General features: G+C 41.8%; 1 protein-coding gene across 1 annotated transcript; it reads right to left on the bottom strand.

Moving 5' to 3' along the window:
- Nucleotides 1-1074: 1074 nt before the first annotated feature.
- Nucleotides 1075-25739, bottom strand: LOC106600650 (zinc finger protein 121-like). The gene is made up of 6 exons (XM_045713639.1): nt 25637-25739; nt 23751-23996; nt 14046-14294; nt 9821-10711; nt 1848-1946; nt 1075-1610 (listed from the first exon to the last, which is right to left on the bottom strand). Exons 2-6 carry the CDS (start codon nt 23848-23850, stop codon nt 1075-1077), a joined length of 1875 nt encoding a protein of 624 aa, XP_045569595.1. The 5' UTR covers nt 23851-23996; nt 25637-25739.
- Nucleotides 25740-25962: the final 223 nt, after the last annotated feature.

Below are 25962 nucleotides of genomic sequence, written 5' to 3'. Positions count from 1 at the left end.
CTGATCAATTTGATGTTATTTTAATGGTCAAAAACAAGGACATTTATAAGTGACCCCAAACTGTTGAACTGTAGTGTACATTCGTTGTTACTGTCGATAATGTCCTGCAACATACTGATCTCCTGGAAGGGATCAGCTGAGGTCATTTAAGAATTTTCTTAGTACCTCTGACTTTGCTAGGTTTCTGTTTATTCGGGGCTGGCTGACATGGGGGAGTATAAAACAATTTGGTTCCTGTGGACCCACTAACGTGGTGGATTGTTGACCTTTCCTGATTTGATAAGCTACAGGTGACAGTTACACCACAATCTCGTGTGGCCCCGTCCAGTGGGGCAAGAACTTTGCCGCAATGCCCGCGGGTTTGGTGTATATGTAGTACCACATATAATCCGACCTCGAACACCTGAGGCCTTTTTGTCGTAAATGGGTCTTGTCACCTTCTGCACTTCTTTCCAACTTTCCTTGAGCGTACGCAAAGGTAGTTTGGAGGTGGGTTCGCAAGTCCGTCACGTGTTGATGAGCCGTGTAGGCGGTGGCTGCGGTGACATCTCCCGGTTGGTACAGGAGATGCAGTGGAAGTGTCATTTGCCGGCCCTTCATCATCTCGATTGGTGTTATTCCCGTAGACCTGTTGCGTGTGGCTCTGATCGCAATCAGTACCAGTGGGAGTTTGAGGTCTCAATCTTTGTGGTTGGCTGCCACATATTTCCTCAGGATTCTGACGATTGTCTGGTTGCTCATTTCTACCCTGCCAGAGCTCCTAGGGTGGTACGCGATGTGTAGTTTAGCTTTGACTCCCAGGAGCCACCACAGTTCGGTCATTACAGCTGTCGAAAAGTGGGTTCCTCTGTTCCTGTCAACGGTTTCTCCTGGAAGGTTGAAACAACTGAAAATGTGGTTGAGCAAAAGAATGGCCGTGCTTTCCGCTGTGTCATTGGTTTGCGGGCAGGCACTCCATCTACTTTGTCAATGCGCAAGTCACTGTGAGGAGATAATTCTCGCATCTGGCCGACCTGGCAACTAGGCCGACCCAGTCGATCTGGATCGAGCTCGAAAATCAAGTTGTCCGGTCTCTTAGCTGTGCTCGCAAGCTCTAGAAGTGACGAAATTGGCAAAGGGCCCTTTGGCAATGTGGGCAGTAGGGCCCAAGAAGTCAATGAAGTTGGGATACATGTTCGACAGAAACAGTTGTTTGAAAGGCAATAGCTCTTCTATTCCTGTTTCAGTGAGCATGCCAAAGTAAGCTGAACAATGATAGTAGGCTTGTGAGTGTTTATTTCGTGCTTGTTTGACATTGTTAGCCAACGAGCTATCATGTTTGCGAGTCTCAGAAGCGCTGAATTCTATTTTCAAAGCCGTGGCAAGTTCAGCGTAGTCGTTTTGCACGTGTTGCTGTTGTAGACGGGTGAACCTTGTCATATGTCTGTTGGACGTTAGCTTCAACAGGTAAAGCCTGTCGATATATGTAGCATTAGGGTAGTCATCCAAGGTGTCCTCTATGTCTGCTAAGAACGTCTCAGTGTCGTTTGGCTTTCCAGGACCGGGGTCAAAGATGCGGAAGTTTGACGATTTTGTCAAGTGCCAAGTGCGCGGGGAGCATCTGCACCCTCCTGTGGGGAATTGTGGGCCGAAAAGCCAAGCTTTGGTTATGTTGGCGAGGGGGCGCCAGGTTACTGTGGGCCGAATGGTCAAGAGGAAAAGACTGAGGAACCCCTAAGAGAGGTGAAGTCTGAAATCTCCTGTCGTCTACATTCATTCATTCCCTGAGCTCCGGTTGTGAGCTAGGTTGCTCGGTTAGGTAGTCGCGTGATAGCGCGTGACTGTTCTGGATTTCCTCCAGATGATACCTAGGGTGGTATTCTGCTGTATCGCAGAGTCCACCTGGGAGACGGTGTTTATCTTAAACACGTAGGTGTCGCACTTGCTCCGCTCGGCCTCATACTGATCTGTCATGGTTTTCAGGGAGAGGTCTCGAGTGCGAAGCAAGAGATTAAGTGATGTGATGTTTTCCAACCTGGGCTTTCTCATCGTTCATTAAATCAGCGACTTCAAGGAGTTCCACTGTTTGTCATCCAACTTGGTAAATGTGTTCATTAACTGATCGTCTTTGGTCTGCAGCTTTTGGAATAGAACATTATTGCTTTGAGTGTAGGGCATCAAGTTGCTCGCCCCTGTTTTTAGCTAGCTCGTCAGATTCATCTAGTTTTGCGTGGACTTCATCGTATATATTTTGGGCTAAAACGAATTGTTCCTGTAGAATATGGACTTGGTCAAGAGTTTGTTCACGTTCTTTATCATAAGTCTAAGCCAGATCTTTCAATTAATCTGTTCTCAAACGCAGTTCCTCGGCTGCCAGTAGTTTGTCTTTGTCGGCTTTAAATCGTCAACGAGACAGTGATATCCAATCAGTTGAGATTGTTACAACGCTGTACTGTATCCAACCAAACGTGAGCAACAAACTCACTCAACGTCAACAAAACAAAGGAGATGATCGTGGACTTCAGGAAACAGCAGAGGGAGCACCCCCCCTATCCACATCGACAGGACAGTAGTGGAGAAGGTGGAAAGTTTAAGTTCCTCTGCAACAGCGCCTCTTCAACCTCAGGAGGTTGAAGAAATTTGGCTTGTCACCTAAAACCCTGACCAACTTTTACAGATGCACAATTGAGAGCATCCTGTTGGGCTGTATCACTGCCTGGTACAGCAACTGCACCACCCTCAACCGCAAGGCTCTCTAGCGGGTGGTGCGGTCTGCACAACACATCACCGGGGGCAAACTACCTACCCTCCAAGACACCTACAGCACCTGATGTCACAGGACGACCAAAAAGATCAAGGACAACAACCACCCAAGTCACTGCCTGTTAACCCTGCTACCATCCAGAAGGCAAGGTCAGTACGGGTGCATCAAAGCTGGGACTGAGAGACTGAAAAACCATCACTAACACAGAGAGGCTGCTGCCTACATAGACTCAAATCATTGGCCACTTTAATAAATGGATCACTAGACACTCTAAATAATGCCACTTTAATAATGTTAACATATCTTACAATACTCATCTCATATGTTTATACTGTATCTTATGAAGGAAAAAAAGAAAACCGCACACTGTTCTTGATAGTATCACTTATATTTAATAAGCTTACGTATCGGCCTAACGGCCTTCGTCAGAGCTTTTGTGAATTTTCTGAAAACAGCACATCTATGTAGACCTAGCCCCACCCACATCCGTTCCACGTATGGAAAGGGGTTGGAGGCAAAGGAAAAATAAATAAATAAGTGCTACCAAACATAATATGCATTTCACAAATATTACAAAAGTGTATAGACAAGACGCACCGAACACGTCCATAAAATCACAACGAGGACATAGCAAGTTTTCATTAATCATTGGGTACATCATACGAAAAAACAAAGTAATCTTGAATAGGAACATATTTTAAATTCACAACATAACATACATAGGCATTTCATCATTAAGTCCTTTAGGAAATAATGTCTGGAGGGTGAAAATCCAGAAACATCAGAGTATTTTTCAATACACCAAAACGCATAGTAAGAACCCTAGTAGCCTAATATCTCAAAGACAAGTTGATAAAATGTTCATAAGAAAGAAATGAAATTCTAATGAAAATGTTTCACAATGATGTCATTAGGCAGAGCAGGCAACAGATGGCACACGGACAGCAGAGTTGGGGACAGATATGCAGGGACAGACTGGCAGAGACACGGAGTCTCAGGTAAGTTTGTTGAGTCTTTGTTTAGCAACATTATGAAAGGTTCTCAATTTTTTTGACTTGTAAAATAGGAACATAATTGGAAAATGCCATGGATACCCCCACTCTCAACTTAAACTGGTGACTGAACTAAGATTTGTTAAAGGCAATGGTATTGCTGTTGTGATTAGTTGTGTAGTTTTGGGTACCGGTAGTTAGGAGTACAGCAAACACCTTATTTCTTAGGTTCCTCAATATACATTTACCATATTACAATGTAGGCTGTGTGTTACAGCACTACTTTTGGTGTCCCCCTCAGGAATTGCTCTTGAGAAAATTTCATGTAATTGTCCCCTCCAAAGTTGATATCAGATTTTCGCCCCTGGCCGGAACGTGCGTAAAACACAAATACGCCGTTGGTCTACTCGCACCAATGAAAACGCGAGACAGAGATCATTACTAACTTGGTCAAGCCAATATCTACTTAAATTTTAATCGGCTGGCTCTATGTCCACGCTCGAGAAATTAATTACGACCAAGTCTACTCGCTCCTGAACGCGATAGACAGAAATAACACTACATTGGGCCCAACTAGTATTTTTTCAGAATGCCTGCATCGGGTGGTACATACGCCCTAGCTCATAGCATTCAGTAAATCCCCTACACACTGATTTGTGTCAGATATACAACACGAGTCAATCTTGCTCCACTAGTATCTGAGTGAAAAAGAAAAACCACACACACGCCACTCTCAACAATAATCCTGATTGGTGTATGAGTAACTTGCTACACAATTCCTATGGACTGAATTCAACAGTGAGGCCAAGTTTTATCTTAGATTCCTCGCACAGGGGCATCAATATGTCGTGACGTTGTCATTAATGTGATGACATGCTATTTATTGAATAATTAACTGTTTATTATTACGTGATTAAATTAATCATGTAACAATTAACTCAGTAACCTGAAGCACCACGGGAAAGGTTTGTTTAATGCGTTAACAGTTCCCGAATTAACTCAAAACATAGATTTCATAGCAGTCACCAATTAATTCATTTCCTCAGTCTCATTCTGAATGTCGCATAATTAGTAAATCTGCACAAACCCGGGTCTCACTAATTATTCCGCACCACACAAATTGAGTTGATTATTTATTTACTAACCAGTTAAATAATAACATAAGATAAATATACACAAACAGTCCAGGTTATTGGTTAAAACTTCATACAATGGCAACAGGTCCCTAGTGGACCAACACAAGATGGAGATTTACAGAGAGATTGAGAGAGAGCGCAAGAGAGAAATTCAACACTTGGATACATTTGTAAATTATGCTTAGTTTCAGCACTAACACCTTGCCCTGAACTGCCCCGGTTATGGGTAAAAAGTGTAATGCATGTATTTACGGTCTCTGTTAGGTATCTCTTTGTGGGTCTACTTCCGCTTAGTGGGAAAGGTTTGGCCAACGCGTTGGTCATTCGTCTTCAGGTGTAAGTCTCTGATTTTCCAAACGATGTCACAATGTCCTTTCATTTAGTTGTCAGTTTCCTTGCACTTCTTCTGTGAGAGTGGGCTTCTGAGGAGGCTAATCAGCCGTGTCGATGCTCCCGGCGTGGGTAAGAGGGCCGTGTAGACAACCGGTGACTTGAAAAGAATAGCCGGATGGTTCTGCTTAAATTCAACTTCCTAGATACAGAACTTAGAATAGCTACTCCACCATAAACTTGATTGTTCAGAGATTTCCTTTGTCTTCAACCTCGTGTTGCGTTTCAGGGTCACGACTAGTTGTAGACCTCGGCTGCAGCGCATGGTCAACTTAGTCTGATATGTAAATTCTTAACTCATGTTTTATACCGTAGAGTAGAAAGGGGCGTTTCCATCTTTATGACACACTCTGGGTTCCCTAGGTGTAGCTAGTTACAAGGCAAGGTATTAGGATTTACTATGATCTTGTTTAGACAACTAAAATCAGTTTTATCACCAAAACATTCTCTTTCATCTGCATATTTTCTACAAAGTATGTAAACATCACATATACATTATGAAAACTCTTCAAGTTAATGTTTTCGTTATAACATCCTCAACTTTTAAGAACATCATAAAATAGACATTCATTTTCATATTCCAGCCATCATTGTTTCCACCATTTGGCTGATCAAATATACATGTCCCAAAGTCCATTTATTTGATGTTGTGTAGTTTTGAGCTGTAAACTCTTCCTAAGGCACACAGACATTCCAGTCTCTCACATTAGAGAACAGAATGGAGTTGGGCTGTTGCCTTATAATTTACCATGGGCGTGAGGTCATAAACCCCCCTCATCAATCCCTCTATACTTCTCCCCCTCTTCGGGAGGGAGAGATATCTCTGTAGAACCGTGATCCACTGTAACCTGATCCTCACAGGCCAGTTATGACAGTCCCCCTCTGGTGGGTTCAACTTGGAAGGATCCTGCATTTTGCAACCCACCATAAGAATGACCATCGGATGTCAACAATTGTATATACACAGTGTACGCCATTTGTTTGTGAGAATGGGATCAAATCAATTTGGTTCATATATAGACACCATTTCATTTAAAACAGTTTGTTTCATTTAAAATTATCCACAAGAGCAGATGTTGCCCAGAACAAATTAATATCAATTAACTTCAACAGTTATTAAAATTAATTAATCAATGACTAGAACAATGAATCTAGCAATAAAAGACAATTTAATAATAACAACTAGTCAATTCATAGCCTGTTTATCATTAAACATAACGTGTTTGGTAATATAAAAATAATCCACCGAAACTAATGCTGAAAACTGATCATCACATCATCTTTATCTGATACAGTGCATTCAAAAAGTATTCAAACCCCTTGACTTTTTCCACCTTCTGTTACATTACAGCATTATTATAAAATTTATTAAATAGTTTTTTTTCCTCAAATCTACACACAACATCCCAAAATTACAAACCCACAGCATGATGCTGCCACCACCATGTTTCACCATGCTCTGACATGCACTGTCAACTGTGGGACCTTATATAGACAGGTGTGTGCCTGTTTGAATTACATTTACAAAGTGGACTCCAATCAAGGAAACAGGATGCACCTGAGAACAATTGAGTCTCATAGCAAACGGTATGAATACTTATTATTTGCACCCTAAAAAAACTTTTCAAGTTGTCATTATGGGCTACTGTGTGTAGATTGAGGACTTTTTTAATTTAATCAATTTTATTATAAGGCTGTAACGTAACAAAATGTGGAAAAAGTCCAGGTGTCTGAATACTTTCCTTTGGCACTGAGTATACAAACATTAGGAACACCTTCCTAATATTGAGTTGCAATCCCCTTTGTCCTCAGAACAGCCTCAATTCGTCAGGCCATGGACTCCCACAGGGATGCTGGGCCACGATGACTCCAATGCTTCCCACAGTTGTGTCAGGTTGGCTGGGAGTGGATATCTACTCCGAATAGCTCGTTCCAAAGCCTCCCACAGATGCACAATTGGATTGAGATCTGGTGACTCGGCAGGCCACTGCAGTAAGCTGAATTCACTGTCATGGTTTCCATGGAACCATTCCTGGACAAGCCTTGTGGCATGGGGCATAATCCTGCTGAAAAAATCTATTTGCAGCTGGATACATTGCTGGCATAAAGGGATGCACCTGATTGGCCATGATGTTTAGACATCCTGTGGCATTAAAACGTTGCTCCAATTTATCAAGGAGCCCAATGTGTGCCATGAAAACACACCACCAGCCTGCAATGCTGACACACGGCATGGATGCACGTACTCACTCCATACCCTAGTATCCCATCAGCATGACACAGCAGGAACTGGGATTATCTAGACCAGCGTTTCCCAAAATGTTTATAGTCCCGTACCTCTTCAAACATTCAACCTCCAGCTGCGTACCAGGGTCAGCGCACTCAAATATTGTTAGCCTGTCACACAGGCTTGAGTTTGTCACTTCCAACGAGCCTGGTTTTGACAAAGAGCTCGTATAGGACCCGGGCACAAATAATAATCAACTTTGCTCTTTATTTAGCCATTTTCCATATAAAACCTTACTTGCTCATTGAAAATTGTGAATAACTCACCACAGGTTAATGAGATTGGTGTGCTTGAAAGGAAGGATGCACATAACTCTGCAATGTTGGGTTGTATTGGAGAGAGTCGGTCTTAAATCCTTTTCCACACAGTCTGTGCCTGTATTTAGTTTTTATGCTAGTGAGGGCCAAGAATCCACTCTCACATAGGTACGTGGTTGCAAAGGGCATCAGTGTCTTAACAGAGCGATTTGCCAAGGCAGGATACTCTGAGCGCAGCCCAATCCAGAAATCTGGCAGCAGCTTCTGATTAAATTCAATTTTCACAGAACCGCTTGTTGCAATTTTGATGAGGCTCTTGTTCAGATATCGGTAAGTTTACTGGAGGCAGGGCATGAAAGAGGTAACGAATCCAGTTTGTCATCCGTTTCAGGAAAGTATCTGCGTAATTACACACCAAACTCACTCAGGTGCTTCGCTAGATCACATTTGACCTTGTCCGTAAGCTTGAGTTCATTTTCAGACAAACAAAATCATACAATGATGGAAAGACCTGTGTGTTGTCCTTGTTAACAAAGTTAACCATTTTCACTGTAGTGTCCAAAACGTTTTTCAAGCTGTCAAGCATTCCCTTGGCAGCAGGAGCCTCTCGGTTGATGCTGCAGTGTACCCAAGTAACGTTGGGAGCAACTGCTTGCACGCGTGTTACCACTTCACTGTCGCCCTGTCATGACTTTTGCGCCATCAGTACAGATACCAACATCTTGACCACCAAAGTCCATTTGATGTCACAAAGCTGTCCAGTACTTTAAAAAGATGCCCTGTTGTCCCGGTTTCAAGTGGTTTGCAGAAGAGGATGTCTTCCTTAATTGACCCCCCCAAAAACGTAACGGACATATACCAGGAGCTGTGCCAGGCCCGCCATGTCTGTTGACTCATCCAGCTGTAACGCATAGAATTCACTGGCTTGTACGCAAAGCAGTAATTGTTTCAAAACATCTGCCATGTCACTGATGCATCATGAAACAGTATAGCTTTTTTGGCTTTTTCCCCCAGCATTGTCGCAGTCATATCCGCAGAAGCAGGAAGAATTAAGTCCTCCACAATGGTATGGTGCTTGCCTGTCCTAGCCACTCAGTAGCTCACAATATAAGATGCTTCTAGCCCCTTCTTATTAATGGCATCTGTTGGTTTATACATGTCTTACTACTGGAAAGTCGTCTCAACTCTCGCTCAAAAAACTCCTGTGGCTTATTTTTCAAATTGGCATGTTTTGTTTCTAAATGTCTGCATTCACAAAAGTGAAGGTTTCATCGAGTTGTGAGATAACACACTGTGGCTGAGTAAAGGCACTATTCCCAATATAAGTGAACCCCAAATCAATGTAGGTCTCATCATATTTGCACCTCTTCGATGGTCCAACATCCCTGTCTGTTGTTTGGTGCTTTCCCGAGTAAGCAGGCAGTAGCTCTGACAGTTGTGATTCTGATGCAGCCGCAGTGTCCATGCTAGCTGGGCAAACAACAAATGTAGAATTACTGATGCTAGCATTGGATGTGCTCATGGAAGCAGAACAACTTGTGTCGTCGACAGGTGCAGTACTAGTAGAGCTGGTATGTGTCTCTATGGACGCGGGCTAAAAAAACACAGCAAAACTGACAAGATGTACACTGATCAGTAAAAAGAGGCTAACATTCTATGACACTCCCTTTCCTCTGCCTTGTTCTCACAGTGAGAAACAATAGGATTACAATAGTGTTCTACACTTTCTTCATTTGATCCAACTCAATGTTGCCAATTATTTTATGAGATGAGAATTAAGTGGAGTGACTAATCTTAGCTGGTCTGAGAGAACTGATGAGGCTACTATTATGTACACCTTGGTGTCTTTTTAACTGGCCCATTTGAGAGAAACTCACCCTACAGTCAGAACAGGAGTAAGGCTTCTCTCCTTCATGTATACGTTCATGTTTTTTAAAGTTGCTCAGTCGAGAGAAACTCCTTCCACAGTCAGAGCAGGAGTAAGGCTTCTCTCCTGTGTGTGTTCTCTGGTGAACTTTTTAGCTCATATGATGTTATGAAGCATTTCCCACAGTCCGAGCAGGTGTAAGGCTTCTCTCCTGTGTGTATACGTTCATGACGTTTTAGGTGGCTCGATTGAGAGAAACTCGCCCTACAGTCAGAGCAGAAGTAAGGCCTTTCTCCTGTGTGTGTTCTCTGGTGAACTTTCAGCTCAGATGATGTCATGAAGCATTTTCCACAGTCAGAGCAGGAGTATGGCTTCTCTCCTCTGTGTATACGTTCATGTTGTTTTAGGTAGCTCGAGTGAGAGAAACTCTTTCCACAGTCAGAGCAGGAGTACGGCTTATCTCCTTTATGTATACCTTGGTGACGTTTTAAGTGGCCCAGTTGAGAGAAGCTCTTCCTACAGTCAGAGCAGGAGTAAGGCTTATCTCCTTTATGTATACCTTCTTTATGTATACCTTGGTGACTTTTTAAGTGGACCAGTTGAGAGAAATTCGCCCCACAGTCAGAGCAGGAGTAAGGCTTCTCTCCTGTGTGTATGCGTTCATGTTGTTTTAGGTGGCTCGGTTGAGAGAAACGTCTTCCACAATCAGAGCAGAAGTAAGGCTTTTCTCCAGTGTGTGTTCTTTGATGAACTTTTAGCTTAGATGATGTTATGAAGCATTTTCCACAGTCAGAGCAGGAGTAAGGCTTCTCTCCTGTGTGTGTTCTTTGATGAACTTTTAGCTCAGATGATGTTTTGAATCTCTTCCCACAGTCAGTGCAGAAATACAGATTCTCTCCTGTATGCATTTGTAGGTGGATTTTTAGCGTTGATAGAATTGGGAAAATCTCCTCACAGTGTGGGCAGTGGTGAGACCTCTTAGCTCTGTGATCTTCCTGCTGTTGCTCTCTGGATGTAGAGAATGTCTCAACATGATCTCCTGTGTGAACATCAGAAGAACCAGGCAGTTGGCGTAATATACAGTACCAGTCAAAAGTTTGGACACACCTACTCATTCAAGGGGTTCTCTTTATTTGTACTATTTTCTACATTGAATAATAATAGAGAAAACATAAAAACTATGGAATAACACATATGGAATCATGTAACCCCCCAAAAAAAGTGTTAAATCAAAATAGCTTGTAGTTTAGATTCTTGAAAGTAGTCACCCCTTGCCTTGACAGCTTGGCACACTCTTGGCACTCTCTGAACCAGCTTCACGAGGAATGCTTTTCCAACATTCTTGAAGTTCACACACACGCTGAGCAATTGTTGGCTGCTTTTCCTTCACTCTGCAATCCAACTCATCCTAAACAATCTCAATTGGGTTTTGGTCTGGTGATTGTGGAGGCCAGGTCATCTGATGCAGCACTCCATCACTCTCCTTCTTGGTCAAATAGCCCTTACACAGCCTGGAGGTGTGTTGGGTGATCTTGTTGAAAAACAAATGAGTCCCACTAAGCCCAAACCAGCTGGAATGGCGTATCGCTGCAGAATGCTGTGGTAGCCATGCTGGTTACATGTGCCTTGAATTTTAAGTAAATCAGACAGTCACCAGCAAAGCACCCCCACAACATCACACCTCCTCCATGCTTCACGGTAGGAAATACACATGCGGAGATCATCCGGTCACCTACTCTGCGTCTCACAAAGACACGGCGGTTGGAAGCAAAAATCTGAAACTTGGACTCATCAGACCAAAGGACAGATTTCCACAGGTCTAATGTCCATTGCTCGTGTTTCTTAGCCAAAGCAAGTATCTTCTTATTGGTGTGCTTTAGTAGTGGTTTCTTTGCATCAATCCGACCATGAAGGCCTAAGTCACACAGTCTACTCTGAACAGTTGATGTGTCTGTTACTTGAACTCCGAAGCATTTATTTGGGCTGCAATTTCTGAGGCTGGTAACTCTAACTGACTTATCCCTTGCAGCAGAGGTAACTCTGGGTCTTCCATTCCTGTGGCGATCCTCACGAAAGCCAGTTTCATCATAGCGCTTGATGGTTTTTGCGACTGCACTTGAAGAAACTGTCAAAGTTCTTGAAATGTTCCAGATTGACTGAGCTTCAGGTCTTAAAGTAATGATGGAATTTCGTTTCACTTTGCTTATTTGAGCTGTTCTTGCCATAATATCAACCTGTTTTTTTTACCAAATAGGACCATCTTCTGTATACCACCCCTACCTTGTCACAACACAACTGATTGGCTCAAACGCATTAAGGAAAAATATTCCACAAATGAACTTTTACGAAGGCACACCTGTTAATTGAAATGCATTCCGGGTGACTACCTTATGAAGCTGGATGAGAGAATGCCAAGCGTTTGCAAAGCTGTCAAGGCAAAGGGTGGCTACTTTGAAGCATCTCAAATATATTGATTTGTTTAACACTTTTTTGGTTACTACACTATTCCATATATGTTGTTTCATAGTTTTGATGTCGTCACAATTATTCTACAATTCAGAAAGAAAAACCCTTGAATGAGTAGGTGTCCAAACTTTTGACTGGTACTGTACATGTCAATCAAATTTATTTTACGAAGCCCTTTTTACATCAGCAGTTGTCAAAGTGCTTTACAGAAATCCGGCCTAAAATCACAAAAGAGCATGCAATGCAGAAGCACAGTGGTTATGACAAACTTCCTAGAAAGCAGGAACCTAGGAAGAAAGAGAGGAACCAGGCTCAAAGGGGTGGCCGGTCCTCTTCTGGCTGTACCGGGTGACATACACTACATTTAAAAAAAAGTTGGGTCACTGTTAAATGTCCTTGTTTTGAAAGAAAAGCAATTTTTTATAAAATAAAATATCAAATTGATCAGAAATAGTGTAGACATTGTTAATGTTGTAAATGACTATCGTGGCTGGAAACGGCAGATTTTTTATGGATTATCTACATAGGAGTACAGAGGCCCATTATCAGCAACCATCACTCCTGTGTTCCAATGGCACGTTGTGTTAGCTAATCCAAGTTTATCATTTTAAAAAGGCTAATTGATCATTAGAAAACTTTTTTGAAATGATACACTTGGATTAGCTAACATAACATTACATTCGAACACAGGAGTGATGGTTGCTGATAATGGGCCTCTGTACGCCTATGTAGATATTCCATAAAAAATCTGCCGTTTCCAGCCACGATAGTCATTTACAACATTAACAATGTCTACACTATTTCTGATCAATTTGATATTTTATTTTACAAAAAAATTGCTTTTCTTTCAAAACAAGGACATTTCTAAGTGACCCCAAACTTTTGAACGGTAGTGTATGTATTCATATCAGTAGGCTGTACAACACAAAAGGGGAATAAAACTACTAAGTAGGTAAGAGTTGAAAGCTAAAAAGGGGCGTGTCATTCTCCACTCACTATCACAAGGGTTAGTAATGTTAGAGAATTGAGTCATCTGGTGATTTTCAGTTCCGATACTGTTCTCTTTGAAGTAGAATCGATATAAGGTTAAATATTAGACATGTGTAAGCAGAATGAAGGCTGAGCCCATTTGAATGTACAGAGCTGGATCAATATCGAGTTAACCATTAGACATATAAAAAACAGTAAGCAGAATCCGTGTGGATGAGGCAAGGTAGACCAACACAGACGTGACTGGTCTGGGCTATATCTGATCTTGTGAAGGCTACTGGACATGGGTTAATCATACATAGACAACATCAGCCTGAAATTGTGAAGGCCTTTGGACAGGAACATTAGCTAATCAGTTATAGGCACCATTAGACCTGCAGTAGGAGTGTGCATGTCTGTATGTCACGCCACCAATAGAATCCATGACCTAATGTCTGAGCCAATAAGAAAGACAGCAAGATTAGGGTGGCCAAGGCTAGAAGGTATTAATAATTTACATAAAGTGGAGTGACAATGTTATGCAAGGGTAAAACTGTATAAAAGCTGAGTACTGAGAATCAGTTCTTCCATGGAATTGCTCGGCGTTGTTACTTTTGTAATAAGTCTACTTCAATTCACAAGCTCCGGTATCTTAGAAATACTTGATTCAATATTTCCACGACAGTACCTACACAGACTCATTTCATAGACATTTAAAAAACACTGGCAGTGTGTCTACTTCACTTCTTTAGTCTACTCTCTGATCACTCCAGATAGCCCAGTGAACAAAACAAATGTTGGCAATACTGGTGTCAAACCATGCAAGTCTGAGTAGCATGAAAAAACATCTAGCTTCTCATTGAAAAGTTCCACTGCAACTTTTCAAGCACAGTGGGACGTTGGAGCGAACAACAGACTTAGACAGAACCTGTGCTTACCATGAGAAACAGATGTCCCAATCTTCTCCTCCTCTTCTTCATCTTTAATGTTGACATTCAGCTCCAGTGTTTGACTGCAGTCTTCCAGCTTCACTGATGCCATCTCTGGATCCTGCAGTGTAAACTGGGCTCCACTGTCACAATCAGGACCCAGTGACTGTAGGTTTGGACTCAGTGTGGAAGGAGAGAGGCAGGCTGGGTCTGTCGTCACTGTTGATGTTACCGGACTCTTACTTGCTCTGAGTCGGCCTGTAGTAACAATGAGAAACAGACAAGTTATTGTCTTGACAGTTCCGGTACATTCTTTATTCTCTAAAAATATATTATATTGCTTCTTGTTCAATTATCTAATTCACCACATGACTTGGACTGAAATAGGTACCGGTACTGTATATATTTAGGTGCAGGAGCCCCACAATACTGTTGAACTAATATTCTATAAGAGGAACATGAGCTCAAACAGTAGACATTTTAGGTGACGGTACTCAGCTCCGGTGAGCTCCTGTCCAAGTCAAGCACTGATCTCATTTCAATAGATCTGGTAGCTAAGCATTGACAACAAAACACGAATTCATCCAAATTAGACCCTTTAAATAAGTGCGCTTAACTTATAGTAGATTTCACAAATTCACATAAATGCACAAAACCATATAGTACGAGGTTACTGTTTGTGAGACCGTGAAATTGTCTCTCTCTGATGCACCCGCACTGAAGTCCGTTGACACAGACAGGGTGGGCGCCGCCATTTTACCAGGTCATGAATTTGACACAAAACCAACATGCTAAATGAACTCCGAATTAAATTGATGATTAAATTACCTTCAGGAAATGTACATCCATTCAGACAAACCCAAAGTTTCTAGCTATGGGACTTTGTAAAATAGTTATCACGTTCACTGTTTGACAGAAAAGGTATTATCAGGTTTGATGTAATTTAACAGATTTGTTACCCATCATGGTATGACATGTTCTTTCTAACTTTAGAAAGTTTAACACCTGCTATTACATACCTGTAGTCATACAGAAACAGACTGCACAGTTCCGGCGCTTTCTTTATTCTGAAGAATGGTGTGTGCCTGCCCGGAACTTACTGTTCCCCCACTACCACAGCGCAGCCACAGATAGAACAATGAGACAGATATTTCACCGGATATATAAATGTGAACCATTCGCTTTGCGTTTCCACGAACTACCAAATAGGCTAGTGAGAGTAAGCCCACTGGCCGGCAGTGGGAGAAGATGGAACGAGATGGATTTTGGCCGACATTCTGCAAATGTTCTAATCGATGAAAAATCTGATCTTAATACAGTTCTGTTCCCAAAACTAAAATCAGTTGTGAACAGAGTGGACTAAGTTTTGTAGAGTTTACCCTTTGCAAAATAAATAAAAAGTGCATTGTTTAGAAGGAACGCGAATTGAGTTTTTGCACATGAAGGCTTCACAGTGGCGTTCCCTAACAGAAATATGCAGATATGTGCTAGAACACACCAGTAGGATCTCACTAGCTCATGCTCGGTATTGCCCACTGACTCAACTGTTCCCATTGGAAGCGTCCAGTTATAAAATCTTTTATATGAGAAGAGCGGTGCTTAATTTTAGCCAGATCCTCCGGCATCTCTCAGTTTTGTAGTCTTTCAATCCAGAACCCATTTGCCAGTATCAGGTAGACTACCTCATAGCATGAAAAATTATTGCCACTGTTTGCAATGTAAAAATCCTAATAAAACCAGAGTAATTACATTTGGATTCCTCTGTAATTGTCATGCCTCCTAAAAAACGTAATGTGAAGAAATGCCTGATCTTCTAAGAATGTATTAATGTTGGGCCGCCCCAGGTTTATGGTTTGTGCAACATTGTAGCCTATTTAGACCAAGGCGTGGCCATTGCTGTGGTGAGAGAGAAGCACGCCTGTATCTCTCTCAGAACTAAAATGAGATTCACTTTCTATGATCTCTCTCCCTCTCTGTGCTGTTATAGACATGAGCCAGCAACTCATCTCTCCAGCATTGCACTTCATTTATTTCCTAATAGAATAGAACAGCAGTCTGAGAAATTAAGTAATACCCAATACTGCACCAGGAGTAAAACTATAAATTTAGCCATAGAGGATCAATAACTATTTATTTTTGAAATAGCCTAGCTGTGGATTGTGTGTAGCCAAATCACAAGGCATGACTACAGTTGGGAACGTGTGGCAAATCTGTCAGTGAACAGCATGCAGCCAAAACAGGCCTTTAGCAATATTTCTAATACAGTCACTGGAAAACACAGGTTGTAAAGCAAATGGATCCTGCTGAAAATAAAATACTAATCCGTCTGTATGTTACCAAGTTCTCAACTTCCAAATAGGCTTATTGAGCGAACAGCATGTTTTACAAAGTAAAGCAAGAGAGAGAAGCTTTTGGCCGGTGAGTGAGCTGCACATCATTGGGTGAGTCAGTGAAACTGGAAAGCTTGTTTAGGACTATAACTTCCTCCTCATATTGTACAATGTGTTTCTCCTCACACCTGGCCTAGGCTATTGATGGATTAGAGAATGTCGTTTTTATTGATCTCAGCTTCTCAGTTTGTCAGTGTCAAAGTAGCCTGTCATTTCGGTCATTTGTGAGGTATTAAAAAAGATTCTGCGAAAGTCTCCAGTCATCTAAAATGATGTAGAATTGAATGAAAAGGCAACATTTTTCCCAGACTCCAGGCTACAATAAATGTACTCCATGTGTGCAACTTTTGCAAGTGTCTCCACACCACTGCTCTATGCCAGTACACAAAAGCCACGATAATGCATGCAATGCTTTATTATAAAGGTATTTTATGTGTTCTGGTACCTCAGAGACCCCCAGGTCACCACCTCTTGGGCTCACTTTTGGTTCTAGCCCCTCCCAATTTACACATTAAGCACCGGAGAAGTGGGTAGCTGCCGCTGCCTATTCCGGGACCCATCTCCTTTACATAGAATTGGTGAGGATGTTGATTGTGGCCTGTGGAATGTTGTCCCACTCCTCTTCAATGGCTGTGCAAAATTCCAGGATATTGGCGGGAGCTGGAACAAGCTGTCGTACATGTCGATCCCAAACATGCTCAAAGGGTGACATGTCTGAGTATGCAGGCCATGGAAGAATTGGGTCATTTTCAGCATTTTTAATTGTGTACAGATCCTTGCGACATGGAGCTGTGCGTTGTCATGCTGAAACATGAGGTGATGGCGGCGGATGAATGGCAGGACAATGGGTCTCAGGATCTTGTCATGGGATCTCTGTGCATTCAAATTGCCATCGATAAAACGCAATTGTGTTGGTTGTCTGTAGCATATGCCAGCCCATACCATAACCCTGATACCACCATTGGGCACTCTGTTCACAACATGGACATCAGCAAACCACACAATGCCATACACGGCAGTCTGCAGATGTGAGGCTGGTTGAGCCTACTGACAAATTCTCTAAAACAACATTGAAGGCGGTTTATGGTAGAGAAATTAACATTAAATTATCTGGCAACAGCTTTGGTGGAAATTCTTGCAGTCAGCTTGCCAATAGCATGCTCCCTCAAAACTTCAGACTGTGGCATTTTTGTATTTGTATTTATTAGGGATCCCCATTGGCTGCTGCCAAGGCAGGACCTACTCAGCTACTCTTGTCACCAACACAAGATGCATCTGTGTAATGATGATCATGCCATTCAATCAGCTTCTTGATATGCCACAACAGTCAGGTGGATGGATTATCTTTGCAAAGGAGAAAATCTCACTAAGAAGGGATGTACACAAATTTGTGTACAAAATTTGAGAGCAATAAATTGTCAATTTCTGCAATACAATTGACAACCATGGCTATAAATGCTAAAAAGCCCACCTTAATGAAGCACATATTCTTCCCATCACTCTCTCTTGGTCTATGCCTACTCACAGGAATCCTCTCAAGATCCCTCACCCTGTACCAATCTTCCTCTACCACTCTCTTCACTGCTTTGGCAAAGAACACTTTCTGTAATACTGTAACCCTGGCAACCTCAATCTGCCTTTCTCACACCTGATACCTCAGATCTCCAGCTCCATTTGCACCCCCACAACTAACACACAGAACGTTCTTCATCGCAGAGACTCTGCATCAAAACTCCACATGACGACGTCTTCTCTCACCAAACATCTGGAATCTTCCATTTCAACTGCTCCTCCTCAACACTTAAACCTAACCCCGTTATAACTCCTTTCAATTCCGCAGAGCAATTCAAGTCAATTCTTGTCCCTAGTCACACCCACTCCCTCTGGACAGAAGAGAAACAATAAATCACCACGAGTCCCCTCCGAGTTACCCTCACCACACTCAGCTCATTTCCTCACCACACTCAGCTCATTTCCTCACCACACTCAGCTCATTTCCTCACCACACTCAGCTCATTTCCTCACCACACTCAGCTCATTTCCTCACCACACTCAGCTCATTTCCTCACCACACTCAGCTCATTTCCTCACCACACTCAGCTCATTTCCTCACCACACTCAGCTCATTTCTCGGCGGTCATCGCTGCACCCGCCACCCCAGTTAATTCATCACTCGTCACATTCACTTTCCTCCTGTAGCTCTTCTAAAAGTACTGTGTGAGCTCCATTTCATATTAACTAATCCTTTCCCCCCCTGTCCACCATCACATCTTCCAGAAGGCTTGTGCAATCCCCCACTCCCCCCCCCCCCATTTTACCACGTGTCTCAGCTCATCCACACCCCACTAGCTTCGGGTAGCTACATACCAATCGAGTACCACAGTATAAATCCTAATACGCATAAAACCTAGCAGTCAAACAGGAAAATGGTTCCAATAATTTTTCCCATAAGGGATTTTAGAAACACCTAAAACTAGGGCTGTGTTTCATGTAGGCTTACGCTGGCGTTTTGATAACTGTGTAAATCTCTCTAGGACAAGATGACTTATCAATATATTTGACTGTATTTACCCCCACAAAAATGTTATGTAATTAGCTGCTAATGTGGCTATCATAAACAACTACAAATTCTGATGGTCTAGACAAGATTGCCAAATCAAGACAAAGGTAAGGATCTCTAACTAATGTCAGCAAAATTTAGTAATGAATAAATGGGATACATTTATTTAAATTGACAATTCTGTGAACTGTCTTGTGCAAGCTTTAAATTGACACAATACCTATTAGCAAAGGTGTCAGCTAGAGATGATGTGCAGGAGCATGCAGGGATTTGTAGTTTTGCATGATGTCTACTTTGACGCTAATTAGCATTTTCAAATCTGAGAAGAAATACAGCCGAATATATTGATAAGTCACATTATTCAAGAGAAATTTACACGGTTATAAAAACGTCACGCCAGGGTAAGCCTACACGAAACACAGCCCTTATTTAAGTTCTTCTAAAAGTAACTTAAATTTGAACCATATGATACAAAAAAAAACTTAAATATCACACTTACATAAGTTCAGACCCTTTACTCCGTACTTCGGCTTTATTTATTTTTATTGGAGATGTGAGGACTTTTTTTGTTAATGTTTGGTTATGTTTTTGTCCATCTTTGGGTTGGGGTGTGTGTGGGGGGGAGGAAAAAAACAAGAAAATGCTATTTCTGTAATTGTTGATTGTTCTATTTGGAACTAATAAATGTGTAAAAAAAATATATATAAATAAGAAAGATGGAGGCAACTGTTCTCAGGGACCTTCAACGCTGCATAAATGTATTGGTTCCCTTCCCCAGATCTGTGCCTCGACATAATCTTTTTCATAGAGCTCTACAGGCAATTCCTTCGACCTCATGGCTTGGATTTTGCTCTGACACGCAGGATCTTATATAGACAAGTGTGTGCCTTTCCAAATCATGTTCAATCAACTGAATTTACCACAGGTGGACTCCAATTAAGTTGTAGAAGCGTCTCAAGGATGATCAGTGGAAACAGGAGCTCAACGTCAAGTCTCATAGCAAAGGGTCTGAATACTTCTCTAGGGTAGGGGGCAGTATTTTCACGGCCGGATGAAAAACGTACCCAAATTAAACGGCCTACTACTCGGGCCCAGGAACTAGAATATGCATATTATTAGTAGATTTGGATAGAAAACACTCTGAAAACTGTTTGAATGATGTCTGTGAGTATAACAGAACTGATATGGCAGGCAAAAACCTGAGAAAAATCTAACCAGGAAGTGGGAAATCTGAGGCTTGTAGTCCTTTCAAGTCATTGCCTATCGAACACAGTGACTTAGGGTTCATTTTGCACTTCCTAAGGCTTCCACTAGATGTCAACAGTCTTTAGAAAGTTGTTTGAGGCGTCTATGATGAACAGAGAGCGAACAGAGGAAGTTGGAAGTTGTTGACTCAGGAAAGCACATGAGTTCATTGGCGCGCATTCACGTGAGAGTTAGCTGTGTTCAAAAACGTTTTTCAAGACACTGGAATCGTCCGGTTGGAATATTATTGAAGTTCCAAGTTAAAAAGGCCCTAAAGATTGATGCTATAAAATGTTTGACATGTTTGAAAGAACATAAATACTACTTTTTTTTAAACTTTTCGTCGTGACATTTTGGGCGCGCTTCCTACACTTGGAGTAACTTACTGAACGCGTTAACAACAAGGAGGTATTTGGACATAAATTATGGAGTTTATCTAACAAAACAACATTTATTGTGGACCTGGGAGTCCTGGAAGTGCCTTCTGATGAAGATCAAAGGTAAGTGAATATTTCTAATGCTATTTATGATTTTAGATGACTCCAAAATGGCGGGTATCTGTATTGCCTAGTGTATTTTTTGAGCACGGTACTCAGATTATTGCAAAGTGTGCTTTCCCCGTGAAGCTTTTTTGAAATCTGTCACAGCGGATGCATAAAGGAGATGTTCATCTATAATTCTTTGAATAACAGTTTAATATTTTATCAACGTTTATGATGAGTATTTCTGTAAATTGTTGTGCTGATTCACCGGCAGTATTGGAGGCAAAATATTTTCTGAACATCACGCGCCAATGTAAAAGGCTGTTTTTGGATATAAATATCAACTTGATCAAACAAAAAATGCATGTATTGTGTAACATGATGTCCTAGGAGTGTCATCTGATGAACATCGTCAAAGGTTAGTGCATAATTTTAGCTGAATTTCTGGTATTTGTGATGCCTGTACTTGCTAGGAAAACGGCTGTGTGGTTTTTCTTGTGTTGGAACTGTCCTAACATAATCTAACTTTATGCTTTCGCCGTGTGTGGTTACATTACATTAATGTGGTTACATTAAGGAGACGTGTATCTTTAAAATGGTGTAAAATAGTCGTGTGTTTGAGAACTTTGAATTATGACATTTTGTGGTTTTGAATTTGGCGCTCTGATTTTTCACTGGCTGTTGAATAGTGTGAACGTCGGTGGGACGGTAGCGTCCCACCTGCCCAAGAGAGGTTAACAAACAGATCACTGACCATTACGAATCCCACCGTACCTTCTCCGCTTTGCAATCTGGTTTCCGAGCTGGTCATGGGTGCACCTCAGCCACGCTCAAGGTCCGAAAACGATATCATAACCGCCATCGATAAGAGACAATACTGTGCAGCCGTATTCATCTAACTGGCAAAGGCTTTCAACTGTCAATCACCACATTCTTATCGGCAGACTCAACAGCCTTGGTTTCTCTAATGACTGCCTCGCCTGGTTCACCAACTACTTCTCTGATAGAGTTCCGTGTGTCAAATCGGAGGGCCCGTTGTCCGGACCTCTGGCAGTCTCTATGGGGGTGCCACAGGGTTCAATTCTCGGGCCGACTCTTTTCTCTGTATACATCAATGATGTCGCTCTTGCTGCTGGTGATTCTCTGATCCACCTCTACTCTACTGCTCTTCAACTGAACCTGCCCGTATCACTACTCTGGACGGTTCTGACTTAGTATATGTGGACAACTACAAATACCTAGGTGTCTGGTTAGACTGTAAACTCTCCTTCCAGACTCACATTAAGCATCTCCAACCCAAAATTAAATATAGAATCGGCTTCCTATTTCGCAACAAAGCATCCTTCACTCATGCTGCCAAACATACCCTCATAAAACTGACTATGGTACCGATCCTTGACTTCAGCGATGTCATTTACAAAATAGCCTCCAATACTCTACTCAGCAAATTGGATGCAGTCTATCACAGTGCCATCCATTTCGTCACCAAAGCCCCATATACCACCCACCACTGCGACCTGTATGCTCTCGTTGGCTGGCCCTCGCTTCATATTCGTCGCCAAACCCACTGGCTCCAAGTCATCTATAAAAGTCTTTGCTAGGTAAAGCCCCGCCTTATCTCAACTCACTGGTCACAGCACCCACCCGTAGCACACGCTCCAGCAGGTATATTTCACTGGTCACCCCCAAAGCCAATCCCTCCTTCGGCAGCAGAGAACTGGAAGGAAAGGCAGCCAATGACTGGAACGAATTGCAAAAATCACTGAAGCTGGAGACTCATATCTCCCTCTAACTTTAAGCACCAGCTGTCAGAGCAGCTCACAGATCACTGCACATAGCCCATCTGTAAATAACCCATCCAACTACCTTATCCCCAGACTGTTATTTATTGTTTTTCTCCTTTGCACCCCAGTATCTGAAATCTGAGGTTTGTAGTTGTTCCAAGTGATTCCCCTATGCAGTATACAGTGTCAATGGGATCATTTTGCACTTCGTAAGGCTTCCACTAGATGTTACCAGTCATAACGTTGTTTCATGCTTCTACTGTGAATGGGGAGAGAATAAGAGCCATTGGAATCAGATGACTGAGAAAATGATATGAGCTCAGTGGCGCGCACTCACGTGAGAGTTAGCTGTGTTCCTTTTCATTTCTGAAGACAAAGGAATCGTCCGGTTTAAAAATTATTATGGAAGATTTATGATAAAAACATCCTAAAGATTGATTCTATACATCGTTTGACATGTTTCTACGAACTGTAATATAACTTTTTTGACTTTGTCTCGAATTCACTGCGCGAGCACAGTGGATTTGGATTACTCGACTGAACATGCGAACAAAATGGAGGTATTTGGACAAAGATGAACTTTATCGAACACAAACATTTATTCTGGAACTGGGATTCCTGGGAGTGCATTCTGATGAAGATCAAAGGTAAGTGAATATTTATAATGTAATTTTTGTCATTTCTGCTGACTCCAAAATGGCGGGTATCTGTATGGCTTGTTTTGATATCTGAGCGCTGTACTCAGATTATTGCAAAATTTGCTTTCGCCGTAAAGCCTTTTTGAAATCGGACAATGTGGTTGGATTAACGAAGTGTATCTTTAAAATGGGATATAATAGTTGTATGTTTGAGAAATTTGAATTATGAGATTTATATATAGACTTTTCTATTGTGTTATTGACTGTACATTTGTTTATCCCACGGTAACTCTGTTGTTTGTGTCGGACTGCTTTGCTTTATCTTGGCCAGGTCGCAGTTGTAAATGAGAACTTGTTCTCAGCTGGCTTATCTGGTTAAATAAAGGTGAAATAAAACATGTATAAAAAATGTTTGGAAAGACTGAGCACTCCAGATAGCCCAGTGAATAAAACAAATGCTGACAATACTGGTGTCAAACCATGCAAGTATCAGTACCATAAAATAACATCTACCTTCTCATTGAAACAGTTAATAATGAAACAGTTCTACAGCAACTTTTCATGCACAGTGGGAAGTTGGAATGAATAACAAACCTAGTTAGAACCTGCTCTTACCATGAGAAACAGATGTCCCAATCTTCTCCTCGTCTTCATCTTTAATGTTAACATTCAGCTCCAGTATTTGACTGCAGTCTTCCAGCTTCACTGATGCCATTTCTGGATCCTGCTGTGCAAACTGGGCTCCACTGTCACAATCAGGACCCAGTGACTGTCGGTTTGGACTCAGTGTGGAAGGAGAGAGGCAGGCTGGGTTTGTCGTCACTGTTGATGTTACCGGCCTCAGACTTAATCTGAGTCAGCCAGTAGTAATAAAGAAAAATAGACAAAAGTTAGCCTTGACAGTTCAGGCACTTTATCCCTAAAAATATATTATATTTCTTCTTGTTCAATTATCTAATTCAGTGCTTGGCTTGGACTGAAATAGGTACCGGTACTGTTTTATATTTAGGGGCCAGGAGCTCCACAATACTGTTGAGCTAATATTCTATAAGAGGAACATGATCTCAAGCAGTAGAAATGTAAGTACTCTGCTCCGGTGAGCTCCTGTCCAAATCAAGCACTGATCTCATTTCAGTAGATCAGGTAGCTAAGCATTGACAACAAATACAGGACTAACATCTGGACTAAGATCGAATTGTACTACACCAGGGCTGTATTGGAGCAGGTTGATAGCTTCAAGTTCCTTGGAGACCACATCACCAACAAACTAACATGGTCTAAGCACACCAAGACAGTTGTGAAGAGGGCACGACAAAACCTATTCCCCCTCAGGAGACTGAAAAGATTTGGCATGGGTCCTCAGATCCTCAAAAAGTTCTACAGCTGCACCATCGAGAGCATCCTGACTGGTTGCATCACTGTATGGCAACTGCTTGGCCTCTGACTGCAAGGCACTACAGAGGGTAGTATGTACAGCCCAGTACATCACCGGGGCCAAGCTTCCTGCATTCCAGGCAGTGATGGAGGAAGGCCCTAAAATTGTCAAAGACTCCAGCCACCCTAGTCATAGACTGTTCTCTCTGCTACCGGACAGCAAGCAGTACCAGAGCACCAAGTCTAGGACCAAGAGGCTTCTAAACAACTTCTACCCCCAAGCCATAAGACTCTTGAACAGCTAATCAAATGCTACCCAGACTATTTGCATTGCCCCCACACACGCTGCTGCTACTACTACTCTCTTATCTATGCATAGCCACTTTAATAACTCTACCTACATGTACATAATTACCTCGACACCGGTTCCCCCACATATTGACTCTGTATATTGCTCCGCTATTGTTATTTAGTGCTGCTCTTTAATTATTCTTCTCTTACTTTTTCTAAGGTATTTTCTTAAAAATGCATTGTTGGTTAAGGGCTTGTAAGTAAGCATTTCACTTTAAGGTCTACAACTGTTGTATTCGGCGCATGTGACAAAATGTGATTTGAAAACAATTCATTCACATTAAACACAACGTAAGAGCACTTTATAGTAGATTTGATAAATTCACATAAAATTGACCAACAAAAAAAACATGTAGTACATTACAAGGTCACTGTTTGTTTTAGGCAGCATTGTTACTATTTTCCCGAACAACCGCGTCTTTATTGTATCATTTCAATCAAAAAACTATTGTATTTCCTGTTCACACTGTAGTAACAGACCGAGTGGGCGCCGCCATTTTACCAGCTCGTTAATTTTACACAAAACCAATAACATGCAACAAAAAATCTCAAATAAATGGATTCTTTATGAAATTACCTTGAGAAAAATATGTACATCCACTCAGACAAACCCAAAGTCTCTAGCTATGTGACTTGTAAAATAGTTTACCACGTTCTTCACTCGGTTTGACACAATAATTACACATCAAACGTGATAATACCTTAATGGATTTGTTACCTAGCATGGAATTACATGTTCGTTCGATATTGTAAAATTTAAACGCGCTATTACATACCTGTAGTAGTAAATTGAAACGGACACACACAACGGTTATTTTCTTGACTGCACCGTTCTGGCGCTTTCTTTATTCTGAAGAATGGTGCCCGCCTGCCGGGAACTTCCTGTTCTCCACTACCACAGTAGTGCATTCTGGGATCCTTGGGATGGCCCTTACCCCATTACATGAGAAGGGGATAGATGCTGCTGCCGTCGCCTCCTCAGCGGTGTAAACTAAAGTACTTAAGTAAAAAATTCTTTAAGCAGTTTTCTTTAAAAAATAAATTACTATTTATTTATAGCACAACTAAATGTAACTCCAAAGGAACGGCAATATAAGGGATA

This window comes from Salmo salar, unplaced genomic scaffold (genome assembly GCF_905237065.1).
Source record: "Salmo salar unplaced genomic scaffold, Ssal_v3.1, whole genome shotgun sequence".
Classification (NCBI taxonomy): Eukaryota; Metazoa; Chordata; class Actinopteri; order Salmoniformes; family Salmonidae; genus Salmo; species Salmo salar.
This window is presented reverse-complemented; position numbering and strand designations above follow the sequence as displayed.